The following is a 14,811-nucleotide window of genomic DNA, read 5'->3' on the forward strand; positions in this document are numbered from 1 at the left end:
TTGCTGAATGTGCTTACAACAGTTCCGTCAACCGCACCACAGGTTGTACACCCTTTGAGCTGGTGCTTGGACTTCAACTTAAGAGGCCTATTGACTTGGTATCATTACCTTCTCATGTTCAATTAAGCGTCAAGGCAGATGAGTTCATTAGACACATCGCTGAGGTATACCCAAATGTCCATTGGCACATTGCAATCAGAAATAATGCATGCCTTGATTGACATTGCCGTTTCGTTGAGTTCAAACCAGCCAATATGGTGATGGTTTGAGTTGCCCTAGAGAAATTCACACATGGTACTAATACTAAGTTGCATCCTCGGAAGATGGGTCCATTCAAGGTGCTGAAACGAATCGAATCCAATGTCTACATGCTTGAGCTACCTCCGGACATGAAAATTAGCAATGTTTTTACTGTTGCTAATCTTACTCTATGTGGGCTTCCATATGGATGAAGGTGACACTGAACATACTTTACGGATTCCCCAATTTGGTTCACCGGTCGAAGAGGAAATTGAAGACGTTCTTGATAACAAATTCACTAGGACATGAAGTGGCAACAGGTGTTACTCTTTTCTTGTGAAATGGAAAGGACGTCCTCAACATGATTGTACGTGGATTAATGCCAATGATTTTCAGCGCATCAACCCGGATCTTTCCAAGCATTTCTTGTCCTTCCTACATGGCTACATTCGTCGGAGTCTAATGTTTCAAAGCCGGGGGGGGGGGGGGAGCTGATGTAGACACATTACAACAAGCACTATAATCGCAAACCTAAGAACAAGGTCCGTATTTAGGTCCATGGTTCTTTAACTGGACTTTTGGTCCAGGCTAGACCAAGCTGATGGTTTGGGTGTTAGCTGGTTCACTAAAAACCAGAATCGTGGGGGGTGGGTTTATATGTAGTTTCTATTAGATACTACTAATTTCTTATTGTACAAGGCTCCTACTTTATGTGTGGGACTCTTTTTAGTTACTTTCCATTTTCTGTTAGAGTGCTACAAGCATAGAACTAAATCTCGCGAGATCTTGGTTTTTCGAAGGCTCGAGACGAGATGGCATTCAAAGCATAAAACTACAATAACTTGAGCGAGATCTTGAGAGATCTCGACCTAAACTCGAGCGAGATCTTGAGATTTCGACCCAAACTCTTTTATATGAGTGCCAAATCTCGAGATCTCAGTGGGAAGTCTTGGTATACAATCACCTAGCTATTCAAAAATTGGTATACTGACAATTATTTATGCCATGATATAATACCAGAGGTTAGAAAACCATATTAGAGAAAGTGGAAGAGAGGAGAGAAGGAGGAGGAGAAGATGAGGGCAAGTCTCGTGGAAGAGAAGACCTGCGTGAGAACAGAATGTTCTCTCGCAGGGTAATTAATACTTATTTATAAAAATAATATATCTAGGACCAAACTGCCCTTACATAAGCAGAAATAAAACACTGACACAAAGACCTATTTGCCCATAAACTATCGACTTCAACACTCCCCCTCAAGCTGGAGCATATATATCACCCATGCTCAGTTTGTTACAACAAGACCGAAAATTAGGAGCAAATAAGGACTTAGTGAACACATCAACAATCTGATCAGACGAAGAGACAAAAGGTGTCTCAACCAGCTTCTTCAGCACGGCACTGCGAACAAAGTGACAATCCACTTCTATATGCTTAGTTCTCTCATGAAAGACGGGATTACTAGCAATATAGATGGCTGCCTGGTTGTCACAAAACATCTTCATCGGGGTTGGAATAGAAAACCACATCAGCTCTGCAGTGGTATGTGTCATGGCTCTATACTCAGCTTCAGTACTGGATCTGGCAATTGTGGTCTGTTTCTTACTCCGCCACGTAACCAGATTTCTCCCAACAAAAGTACAATATCCAGTAGTAGATCGACGGTCACTAGCAGAACCTGCCCAATTAGCATCAGAATAAGCAACTAGCTCCATATGTTTATTTAGACGATAAATCAGTCCCTTCCCAGGGGCTCCCTTCAAATACCGAAGAACACGAACAGCTGCATCCCAATGATACTTGCAAGGGGACTGCATGAACTGACTGAGAACCCCAACAGCATAGGAAATATCCGGCCTAGTGACTGTCAAATATAACAATTTCCCTATTAAGCTTCTGTAGGAATGAACATCTTGAAGACTCTCACCATCATCAGACCTAAACTTGTGACTAGGGTCCATAGGAGTATCCACTGGTTTTGCAGCAAGCATACCAGTTTCGGTCAATAGATCTAGTACATATTTCCTTTGGGACAGGCTGATTCCCTTCTTGCTTCGGATAACCTCAATCCCAAGGAAGTAGTGAAGCTGACCCAAATCTTTGGTGTAAAAATGCTACTGTAAGTAACTTTTCACCTCTTGGATCCCATTTTCATCATTTCCTGACATAATGATGTCATCAACATAAACCACTAAAACCACCAATTTCTCTCCTTGGCGGCGAACAAACACAGAATAGTCAGAGAAGCATTGAGTAAAGCCAAATTGTGTGACAACAAAACTAAACTTCTCAAACCACGCACGTGGGGACTGTTTCAGCCCATAAATTGCTTTGTGCAGCCTACACACACGACCACTATTCTCCCCCTGAGCAACATAGCCCGGAGGTTGCTCCATATAGACCTCTTCAAGTAGGTCACCATAAAGAAAGGCATTCTTGATGTCCAACTAATACAATGGCCAATCAAAATTTACAGCCAAAGAGATAATGATGCGAACAGAATTCAGCCTAGCCACAGGGGAAAAGGTCTCAAAATAGTCAACACCGTAAGTCTGGGTATACCCTTTAGTGACCAGGCGGGCTTTAAGCCGCTCAACAGACCCATCAGAATGGTACTTAATAGTGTACAACCCCCGACACCTGACTAGGTCTTTACCAGGAGATAAATCCACCAACTCCCATGTATGTCGAGTCAGTAAAGCATCCATTTCCACATCCATGGCCTGTTTCCAGGCAGGATTATGAAGAGCCTCAGTGTGAGTGCGGGGAATAGTATACAAAGACAAAGATGTAGCAAGACTATGTGGACAGGAAGGAAGATGGGATAAAGAAACAAATTGCTCAATAGGATAGGTAACAAGAGACTTTTGAGTACATGAACGTTTACCTTTCCGAGTAGCAATGGGCAAGTCGTCAGGATCAGGATCAGCAGGTAAGGTGGGATCTCCACTAGAGGTTGAGGAATGTGCAGGAAGCGATGGAGATGGGCCAGTCTGATTCGTATGGAGCTGCCCAAAGTGCCTCTTGCGCCGGTACACCTGTAGTGGAGTAGTCATAGGAATAATGGCAGGAATAGGAGGAGCTTCAGACACAGCTAAGGGATCACTAGACACAGTAGGAGTATCAGAAAAATAGGATGTACCCTCGAAGAAGGTGACATCAGCACTCACAATTTGTCTGCGAGAGAGAGGGTCATGGCATCTATACCCCTTTTGGGTCCTAGAGTAACCCAAGAAGATACACTTGGTAGACCGAGGGTCCAACTTATCACCATGGAGATGGAAATTGTGAACAAAACAAACAAATCCAAAAACTCTAGGAGGCAAGCTAAAACTCTAAACACCGGGAAATAAAATAGAAAAAGGTGATTTGTCACCAATAATAGAAGAGGGCATATGATTAATCAAGAAACTTGAAGTAAGAACTGCATCACACCAAAAATGTTTGGGCACCTGCATATGCAACATGAGGGCCCTGGCAACTTTAAGTAAGTGCCGATTTTTCTGTTCCGCAACTCCATTCTGTTGAGGAGTATAGGAACAACTAGTCTGATGTATCATCCCAGTAGAAGCACAGTAAGAGGAGACTTTATTTTGAACAAACTCCAAAGCATTATCAGACCGAAATATTTTAATACAAGCATTAAATTAGGTCTTTATTTCATTGCAAAAATTCTGAAAAACATATAAAAATTCTGATCTATCCTTTAAAAGGTACAGCCAAGTAGTCCGGGAATAATCATCCACGAAAGTGACAAAATAACGAAAACCATGTCTATTGTTAGCACGACAAGGACCCCACACATCTGAATGAACTAAGGAAAATAAAGACTCACTACGGGGCATAGGGCGAGATGGAAAGGTGGCACGATGATGCTTACCCAACTCGCAGCCCTCACACTCTAATTTATTTAAACTCTTAAACTGAGGAAAAACAACCTTTAATCTAGACAAAGATAAATGTCCTAGCCTACAATGCCATTGAAACGGAGACTCTCCACCAACAGTAGTAGCTGTAGCCGAAGCAGACGGGGCAGCGCCATGCAAATAATATGGGCCATCCTTCTCACACCCTCCACCGATTGTCTTCCTCGTGTGAAGATCCTGAAAAACACAGTAAGAGGAAAAGAAGGTTTCCGAGCAATTTAGATTTTTAGTAAGTTGGTTAACAGAAAGAAGACTTAAAGGAAATTGAGGAACATGTAAGACTGAAGAAAGAGAAATATTAGAACTAAGAGATATAGTACCATGCCTGGTAATAAGAGTAGAGGAACCATTGGCCACAATAACAGGAGAGGTGTGAGAGTTAGAAAAAATAGAACTAAAAAACCGATGACTTACCAATCATATGAGCGGAAGCCCCCGAATCAATGATCCAGAGTGTGGAAGTAGTAGAAAGGAGAGCGGCAGGAGTACCTGCATGAGCTAAGGTGGCAGCGGTGGTGGATGCCCCAGAAGTGGAAGTGGATGATTCCAGACTCTTGATGCGACGCATGAGTTGTTGCATCTCATCACGAAGGTTGGTAGAAGAATCTCCCACGGTCAAACCAGCTTTAGAATCGCTAGGTGTAGCAAAATCAGAACCATCTTCAGAGGCTGCATGATTGGCCAAGTTTTGAGCCCATTCGGGTTTCCCATTGTTTGGACCAGCATGTGTCAACAGTGTGATTAGTCTTCCCACAATAGGAACATAACCGAGCTGCTTTATCAAGATGTTGTCCGCCAGAATTACGACCACCAGATCCACGTCCTCCCCCTGAACCACGGCCTCTAGTAGTAGTGAAAGCAGAATTTTCCTTTGGATTGGTGTCAAGCTTGGAGCTAGGAGAAGCAATGCGCTGCAATCTAGAAAAGGTGTCATTCAATGTAGGGACAGATTCACCAGCAGGTAGATGTCCTTTAACAGCGGCAACAGCCTTGAGGCTAGGATTTAAACCAGCCAAAAATTTAGACACAAAAAATTCGTTTCTTTGAGCCTTCAACTTCTCAATGTTAGTGGTGAGGGGCTGGAACATATTTAGTTCTTCGACCATTCCCTTAAAAGTACTGTAATAGTCTTGGAGAGACTTGTCCGACTGCTGAAATTGAAATAATTTCTCATAGAGGTCAAAGATACGTGTCATACTCTTCTCTTGAGAGTATGTCTCCTTGAGATCATCCCAGACTCCCTTTGCCATGCTATGGAATATAACATTCGCAGCAATATCTGGTTCCATGGAGTTCCACAACCAAATCAAAATAATAGCATTCTCCCGTTTCCAGGTACTATATTCCTTAGAGTCAGGTTCTGGAGGAGGAGAAGTAAGATAGTCAAACTTGTCCTTAGCAATAATGTAGACTAGAACAGCCTGTGCCCACAATAAGTAGTTGGAACCGCCCTTCAACTTTATGGATGTAATCTGAACATTCACATTGTCGTGGGAGGTCTTCGAATCAGCCATAGTGTATAAATTTCAGAAATCGATAGGGACAAGTACCCAGAGAAATCTATTCAGAAATAATAGACAGCAACGACCAATATCACTCAATGGAAGCAGCCAATCTGGAAGTAATATACAGCAGCAGCAGATAATAAAGGATGAATAATCTTCAGCAAAAAACAGAGGTAATAGACAGCAGCAGTCTCTCACCAATAGAAGCAGCCAGAACAATGATCCAGGCAGAATCAATCTCAGGTTTTCTGAGAAGAAGAAGGAAGACTTCAAAGCAGCAGCAGCGTCACCCAAATCAGGGTACAATAATCTCCAGAAGCACTAAAACACATGTAGGAGTAGGCCGGAACCACAGGACATCAAGCAAAAAATTCCCAAAAAAAATCGATACTTCTCAGGGTTTTACCTTGGAATCGATCTCAGCAGTCTTCAAGAATATTTGAGGGAGAACTCCAATCGATCATCAGATCCAGTAATTAATAATGGATTTCACTCCATTCATTCTTCAAGGAGTGGAATTACACCATAGAAGAGGCAGCTATAGGTGGCTGTACACCATAAAACAAAACACGATGAAGGGAAATCAGAGAGAGGATCGTGGGGGGGGGGGGGGCTCTAATATGATTAATCAGTGCTCTGATAACATGATATAATACCAGAGGTTAGAAAACCAGATACGAGAAAGTGGAAGAGAGGAGAGAAGGAGGAGGAGGAGGAGGAGAAGATGAAGGCAAGTCTCGTGGAAGAGAAGACCTGCGTGAGAACATAATGTTCTCTCGCAGGGTAATTAATACTTATTTATAAAAATAATATATCTGGGACCAAACTGCCCTTACATAAGCAGAAATAAAAAAACAGAAATAAAACACTGACACAAAGACCTATTTGCCCATAAACTATCGACTTCAACATGCCAGAAACCAGGACAGAGACTGATTTATGCCTGTTATCATTGAAGTAAATGTTTTTGTATTTGTATTTCATTTACTTAAGATATTATTCATAAATAAGCAAATACCCCCCTATTTGAATCCAATAAAAATAGTTAAAAAATCAAATTCCAAAAGGAAAAAAAGTCAACCTACCAATTCAAGAACAAAAACTGGATTTTCAACGGTAGGTGCACTTTTCAACTTTCTAATGTTGGGTTTTTTCTCAAATCTAAAAATTCCATAAATCTTAATATGGTAAAACATTGCTAAAAACAAAAAGTGCGGTAAAATATTCATTTGTTTTGATTTCCAAAAAGTTATTTTCATTCAGAATGATTTTGACAGCATTTGCGCACACCAAATTAAGTTTGACCGGAACATAACTCCTTCAGTATAAATCAGATTTAAGCGATCTTGGACAAACTTAAATCTGATTTATATTGAAGGAGTTTTGTACCGGTCAAACTTAATTTGGTGTGCGCGAATGCTGTCAAAATCACTTGGAATGAAAATATTTTTTGGACATCAAAACAAATGAATATTTTACCGCACTTTTGGTTTTTAGAAATGTTTTACCATATTAAGATTTATGGAATTTTTAGATTTTAGAAAACCCCAACATTAGAAAGTTGAAAATTGCACCACCAGAGAAAATCTAGTTTTTGTTCTTGAATTGGGGGGTTGACTTTTTTTCCTTTTGGAATTTGATTTTTTAACTATTTTTATTGGATTCAAATAAGGGGGTTATTTTCTTATTTATGAATAATTTCTTAAGTAGTGAATGAAATACAAATACAAAAAACATTAGGCATAAATAAGTGTCTGTCCTTGTTTCCTACTAAGTGAAACTCCTATTTGAACTTTGTTTTTGCAAAACTGATAGTGCCATTGTGTTTAAATGGCCTAAAATAGGCTGAGTACCAAGTTTTAGACCCAAACTAGGTCTAAAACCCACCGAAACCAGGTTTCGAGTTGAAAAAAAAAATGCACCAACTCGACCGAGATTTCAAGATATCTCAAGACAACTCGATTTTTCTCAGGATCGAGTTCCGAGCTTTAGTTCCTTGGCTACAAGCACCTATTTATTGTGAGGGTCATTGTACCTATACCCCACGATTTTTTATGAATGAATAAGCTTGGTTTTTGCCATGGTTGCTGTGAGATGCAGTTGTAAGATGAGAGTCTTTGCATGGTTGGTGTGATGCTGATCGAGGCGTAGATGGGATGCCCAAGTTGTATCCTCATTATTTTTTGCTTTCATATGTAAAAAAAAATAGAGAGAAAAAAAAATCTGCTATTGATTTGTTTGTCCCTATATCATCGATCCTGTTGCAACTGATTTCCCACTAGTTCTTTCCCTAGTTCTAGACTGATTCTGCATTATCAAGAGCTCAGAATAAAAGAAAATGACCTTTTTCTTGTCTGAATGGTCAGATACCCTTGGCCATCAAGAGAATTTTATTCTTATTGTTAAACTTTTAGGTCATGTAGAATTGTCATTCACATAGTTTAAGTCAGTTTTATGCTTTTAAGTGAACTTCTACATCTGTAAAAAGTTAAAAACAAAATTTATCCTGAAAATATATCCACAAGATATTGATCCTTTGACAGAAAAATCAGATTATCCGGAAGCCTGTGCTATGTATAAGATGATTGAGAAACTCCAACTGAAATTGCGCCATTCCCTTTCAGTCAATTTGATGCGGACTCGAGAAACCCTCCTCAAGGTGCCACTCGTTACTTCTCCCCCTACCCCATCACTCTCCCTCTCTCTTTCTCTCTCCCCCCCCCCCCCCCCGCCCCGCGCTTTTAAAATATTCTTCTTTTCTTGTCATTTAAATTTGATAAAAGTAAAACTACTGGATGCTTTGTATGTTAAACTATATTTAATTCCTTCCTTTCCCCCCGTCTTTTGATACTTATACTGAATTTCTCTGTTGGCATTATAATAAGGGAATCTTTTACCAGTGATCATGTTCTGGCTTAGTATTTTGTTTGGATCAGACCTGGCTTTAACGTTTGATGCTATTTATCCTTTCAGATTTTGATGGAGCTGAAATATTGGAGAGAAGCATTAACATATTGTAAATTGACCATTCCCGTATATCAAAGTATGCCAGCTTTTAACTTATTGCCAATAACTAAGCTGTCACCTATTATTATTTTTATGGTTCGTGCAATGGATTGGCCATTGAAATTTAATGTGTTTTCATCATTTGACAACATTCTTCTATTTTTGGCAGTGCAAGCTGCTTTTCCCCTTCTTTTACGTGACATGTAGCCATATAGGTTTGTTACACCTATTGTTCTTGAAGATGGTAGCTTCTTTATTGTGCTCAATAGAATTTGTTGCCAGCGAATTTGTGGCAACAATTCTGAGGCACTGGATGGAGTGCGGAGCTCATTTTTTTGGCATTGACTGAGAGGTTGATTATGGAGCTTAGTTTCTATGTTGAGAGTTTGAAGATTAGATTAGATGATGGAGAGAAAGAAGAGAAAGGAAACCAACCTCATTTATGGTCATTTCTCCTTTTTAGAGAGTTTTCCAAAATAATAAAGACCCCAAAAGTAAAAGAAGAGTGCCTCTTACATGGATGACCCTTCACTACTTATTCGTGTTAGTACTCCTGAAGCCTTACTAGATACACATTAACCTTCCAAATACAAAAATATGTCAGATTGTGTCGAGTTCGCGGTGCAAACCTAGGCACAAGAACCTTTGGATAGGTTGTTCAAGCAGTACTTAGTGGTGATATGCTAGTACATTAAGTGATCTTTGATCTGTGTGGGAAACATTTTCCTGTTATCAATCATGATGATTTCATGTTTTCTGTTCTAGTTTTATGAAGTGAGGTATCAAATTTTTGAAAGGTTCTGTGAATATGATTCTTTTGAGAAGTCATTGTAGTTGGACTTTAATATGCCATTTTTTGTAATTTTTCTTTTGTCAATTTGAGACAAAAAATCAGATTGTTAGGTGAGAGAAATCAAATGAGCTAGTGGGATACAAGAATGTTGTGTTTGTCATACATTGATTCATCATGAAGTTTGCATTACCACTATGGGTATCACATCATTTATTCTTTCAGATCGAAAGTTGCACCAAGTGCCTGCATTGTTTTATTTGCTCAATGTTGACAGTAATTTATGCCTTTTTTTTAGGTATCTAGATTCTAGATACCTTCCCCCAATTTTAGGGGTACATAGTAGCTCTAGTAAGTCCGTAGTTGGATCCGGATTAGGATGCGGAGTTTAATCTGCGGGGTGGGGGAGAGATGGCTACGTCTGTCCCATCCCTTCTTTGGATCAGTCTTTAATAGTAGGTGCGTTACTGAAGGAGTTAAGGGGTAAGGACTGGAGCTTTATTCCCACTCCCAGTAGTTCGTCTTCAGTAGTTCCAGTAGCTTACTATGCATATTACCCCACCCTTCCCTTTCCGCACTGAGATGGACTAGGGTTTGTGGGTAAGTAGAAGAGTATATATACGATAATATGAGCAAAGAACATGAAAACCTTCAACATCATACATCGCAACTTATAGCATACCTTTCCAACATCTTTGGAGGTTCATATGAGATTCTGATGCAGATCAAGGAAGGTATTCTAAAAGGAAGAACTTGACTTGATAACTCAGCTGGTGGTCCACCATTGAACCAGTTTTCTGGTTCTGGTTCAAACCGATTGAGTAGTAGTTGGTTCACTGAAAAAAAACCAACTGTGAGGTGTGTTGGTAGATAAGAGTTTTAATTTATTTTCTTTCCTTGTTAGAGTTTTTATCTTATCTTCTTAGTTTAGATAAGATACAGTCTTGTTAGTGTAGAATTCTTCAACTTGGGAGACTGATTTTCTTTCATTTTTTGCAAGGAGTGTACTATTGTCTGTTAAAGTATCCTATGGCCAATATGTAAGTATGTAACTACCCTAGTAGTTTCTACCTAAAGGATGTACTGGCCTAGAGCCTCCCCACGATTTTTATGTTAAATAAAGTGTGGCTTTGCTGCCACTATGTTCTGTGGGATTCAAAAAGGGTGCTGCAAGATGCAGTATTCCTTGGTGAGATGCTAAGGTTGGCTGATGGGATGTTATTCTAGTTCTAGGTGGAGTGTTTGGTCCATATGTGTCTTCTATTCCTTCATTTTTCTATTCTATCACTGATTCAGGCTAGTAAATTCTCGTTATCTATTCAGTTATTCTTCATGTCCTAGTTGCTGGAAATTTCTGTTTATCATTGTTTACATCTCATTTTTAAATCAAACTTCGGATTTGGTCATTGGACTTCATTCTAAACCATCCTACGGTTGCAAAATCTGATCTTTCTGTTATGATAGAATCCTACTCCTATATGAGTTGCTAGAATGATCAGATCTGATTTTTATTTTTCAGTTATAGTTTCTGCTTCTGTTTCAGCTTGATTAGTACTTGATTTCATTGCTGTTTGATCATCCCTTTAATATTGTTTTGATTTGATTTGATTATAAGCTGTCGATATTCTGTTCTGGAACCTTTTTTAGTACCCTATCTCCAGTGGTATATTATCATAACTCTGATTAACTTCAGATCAGACAATTGGATCTGAGCCAAACTTTGGGAAGGTGTTTCCCTCCATAACTCAGACCTTCGACCAGAATTTTACATCCATTTGAGTGTCTGTTTCAAGTTATTAACATTTTCTTGAATCTTGTCTTTTTCCCTTCACTGCGATTCTGGTTTCCAATTGAGTTTCTGAACCTTATCACTTGGGCTTCTAGAAACCCATCAGACTCATGCCATGAGAGCTTGTGTTTATATGCGTACATTCTGAGTAGGAGAAATAAAGGTCCGCTGAAATATTGGCATCATACCTGAAACACTTCAAGAAGCCCTTATTCTGACAGCTATGTCTCTAGCCTTTCAAAATCCGTCCATTACTGGATGGCAATCTACGTGAAATGTTATGACCTGTGGTAGATGGCTTTCATTTTGCTGAGTATTTTGAAAGCCTAGAACCTTCTTTTCCTGCATGTTTCGTTTCTTCCTCAGTCAAATTTTGGTCATGGATTGTTTTTACTTGAGTTTTTGATGTACTAATCTGGATTGTTTCAGTGTGGGATCATATTCTAGTCAAGATATTCACGAAAGATGTAAAATGGGATATTCAGGTGATTGTATATTGTTATGAACATCTGAATGAAGTCAGCAAGGAGCAATGCTTCTTTTGGAGAGTAAACTTACGGATTGTTTGCAGAGATGGGGATGATAATCATCTTTTGTCTCTCTCCTGCATGACTTTTCTTGTTAGTCCTTAGGAAGGAACTTTTTTTTTGGGTGAATAAAAAAATTTATTACCAAAGAGAGAGAAGAAAAAATACAAGGACGACCTTAGGGGAACAACAACCAGCCAACCTCAAGGAAGAGGGGCAGAAGCTACAAGAGAGACAGAAGAGAGACCCCAAGATACAACAATGAGCCTGTTCTTTGGGGTGTCAGTACAAGAAGGAGGAGGAGCAGACGACAACTTTGCTTTAATTTCGAAGGAAATGGAATCCCAAATCTGCTGATAGGACCGAGAGTTGGGGGTCCATTTCCTGATATTACACTCCATCCAAATATGGTTAAGAGTTGCACAAAAAGCCATGTTGCCAACCGTGTCACAGATAGAGGAGCCCCCAAAAGTCATATCAATCCAAATCCAGTCTCTAGAGAAAGGAAGGATTCTTCTAGATGTTGGCCAGCATTTGGACAAGATTCCTTTCCAAATGGCAGATGAAGTAGGGCACCCAAAGAAGAGATGGTCCAAGTCTTCACCATTGTTCCAACAGAGGCAACAAGAAGGGGAGACAGATATCTGGCGGTTGCGAAGAAAGGCCCGAGTAGGAGACAGCTAGAGAAGATCCTCCAGGTCGTGAAGCAGTGGCGAGGGATGTGATACTTGAACCAAAGGAGGTTCCTCCAAGGAACCAAAGGGCCTTTCTGACGGACTAAATTCCAAGCTGCTTTAGAAGAGGAGGAGGAGGCAGAATTGTTTGATGACCAAGAAACACAATCACCTCTGCCCACTGGTCTTCTGGAGATGAAATGAAGGTCATTCCAAATAAGATTAAGCACAGGGATAGAAGTAGGGGGGGGGGGGGAGACCAGCCAGCTTGATCAAGGATATCGACAACCAAAGAGAGCCTATGAAGGCCAGAAGCATAAATGATTCTGGGAGTGACTGAGGGAAGGAGGATCCCTTTTGGGTGCCAGTGGTCCAGCCAAAGGAAAGAAGAGAGACCATCCCCAATCTGAGAGCGAATGGATTGAATCACCAAATGGTTGGTAGCAAGGATCTTATGCCAAACCCAAGAAGCATCTAACAAGGCTGAAGCAGCCCAAATAGAATCCTGACGGAGAGGCCCCGAGTAATTCCAATCAACCCAGATGCCTTTCTTTTTTGTAGCAATCTTCTAGATTAGCTTGATAATACCCGCAGTGTTCACATCTTTGATCCTTTTGATTCCCAAACCACCTTCCTTCTTAGGCAAGCATACAACAGCCCAACTAAGAGGATGAAGAAATCTAGAAGAATCATTGCCCTTCCAAAGGAAAGATGCCAGGAGAGATTCCAATGACTTGATAGTAGATTGCGGGAGACCATAGATACCAGACTAGTAGATATAAGAAGCCTCCAATACTGATTTGATAAGAACCAGTCTGCCTGCATAAGATAGTAACTTGCCTTTCCACAACTGAAGTCTTTTCCGAATAAGATCCAACATCGGGGAGCAATGGTGAGCTGAGACTGGCAGGAATCAGAGGAAGCCCCAAGTATTTGACTGGTAGATGTCCCTCAAGGAAGCCCGATTTGTCAAGGAAAGCAATTTTATCCAACTCAGAGACCCCAACAAAAAATAAGAGAGACTTAGATGGATTGATGCGGAGGCTTGAGAGCTCATGGAAGTGCTGGAGACAGCAAAATAGATTCAAGCGAGGTAATGGAGGCCTTAGAAAAGATCATAAGGTCATATGCAAAAGCTAAATGAGTCAGCTTGAGGGCTTTACACTTGGGCAAAGGGGAGATGAGCTGCTGATCAGTGCAAATTTGGATTTCCCTAGAGAGAACCTCCAAAGCCAAAGCGAACAAATACGGGGATAGAGGGCAACCTTGACGAATTCCCACCGAAGCACCAAAATAACCTGCCGGGCTACCATTAACCAAAATAAAGAATATTGGGGAGGAAATGCAAGAGTGAATCCAGTTAACAAAGACCAAAGGAAACCCCATCTTGATCATCCCTTGAATTATAAAATCCCATCATAGGGAATTAAAAGCCTTATGGATATCAATCTTCAGAAGGACAGAGGAAGAGTGATTTTTCTTGTCAAACCCTCTGACTATATCATTGCAAAGGAGAATGTTGTCTGATATGTTTCTGCCAGGAATGAAGGCCGATTGGTTGTCACTGACAAGAAGATCCACTACACTTTTAAGTCTTCTAGCAAGAATCTTGGCAATGAACTTGTCTAATAGGTTGCAAAGAGCAATGGGCCTAAACTCATTCATAGAAGAACTTATTATGCAGAAGAGTTCATGTTTCTTCTTGTTTCATAGTCTCACCAAGTTACCTAAGTGTGAGACCCATTAGATGCAGTAAACAAAAGGACACATTTTTCCCCTAGAAAAAACCCATGATTTAATGTGTATATCCTCTAAAACCCTTAGAGCTGAGTTGGGAGTAGCTTTGATTCATGATTAGCTATGAGAAAGTCGTTTGAGGTGGCATGGCCATGTTCAATGGAGGCCTTGGGATGCTCCAGTTTGGAGCAGTAATTTGATTCAGATTGAAAGGTCTAAAAGAGCCAGGGGCCGGCCTAAATTAACACTAGGAGAGGTGGTGAGGAAAGACATGCATTGCTTAGGCCTTGTACCATGTATGACTTTGAATAGTGCTGATTGGAGAGCAAGGATCCATGTAGCCGACCCCAATTAGTTGGGACAAGGCTATGTTGTTGTATCCTCTAAACCCCTTAGATGCAGTAAACAAAAGGACACATTCTTCCTTGCGATTATTAATTTAAGTAACAAAATTACCCCATTTGTGAATCATGTATTTGCCTTTCATTTGCATAGGTTTTAATGTTGAACCCCCTTTATGTTGTATTCATTTCTTCCCGGTTCTTTTTTATTTTTGCTCTGATGATTTTCCATCAATGTCACCATGTAGAGGCATATGCAAGAATGGCCTCTCTCTC

At 40.3% G+C, this 14,811-nt stretch overlaps 1 protein-coding gene and 1 long non-coding RNA gene across 5 annotated transcripts in view; one reads left to right on the forward strand and one right to left on the reverse strand.

The window, feature by feature from the left end:
- Positions 1-14,811, forward strand: part of LOC122654529 (histone-lysine N-methyltransferase ASHR1) — a 36,251-nt gene that overhangs the window by 19,399 nt on the left and 2,041 nt on the right. For all 4 annotated transcript variants that reach the window (XM_043848652.1, XM_043848655.1, XM_043848654.1 and 1 more), the window contains 2 exons: positions 8,224-8,330; positions 8,645-8,714. In XM_043848652.1, coding sequence (XP_043704587.1) covers positions 8,224-8,330; positions 8,645-8,714 — 177 coding nt within the window. The remainder of the gene's footprint in view (positions 1-8,223; positions 8,331-8,644; positions 8,715-14,811) is intronic.
- LOC122654532 lies at positions 232-12,947 on the reverse strand. The gene is made up of 3 exons (XR_006331925.1): positions 12,937-12,947; positions 12,422-12,427; positions 232-437 (listed from the first exon to the last, which is right to left on the reverse strand). It is a non-coding gene; the product is annotated as an uncharacterized LOC122654532 (long non-coding RNA).

This window comes from Telopea speciosissima, chromosome 3, assembly GCF_018873765.1.
Source record: "Telopea speciosissima isolate NSW1024214 ecotype Mountain lineage chromosome 3, Tspe_v1, whole genome shotgun sequence".
Classification (NCBI taxonomy): Eukaryota; Viridiplantae; Streptophyta; class Magnoliopsida; order Proteales; family Proteaceae; genus Telopea; species Telopea speciosissima.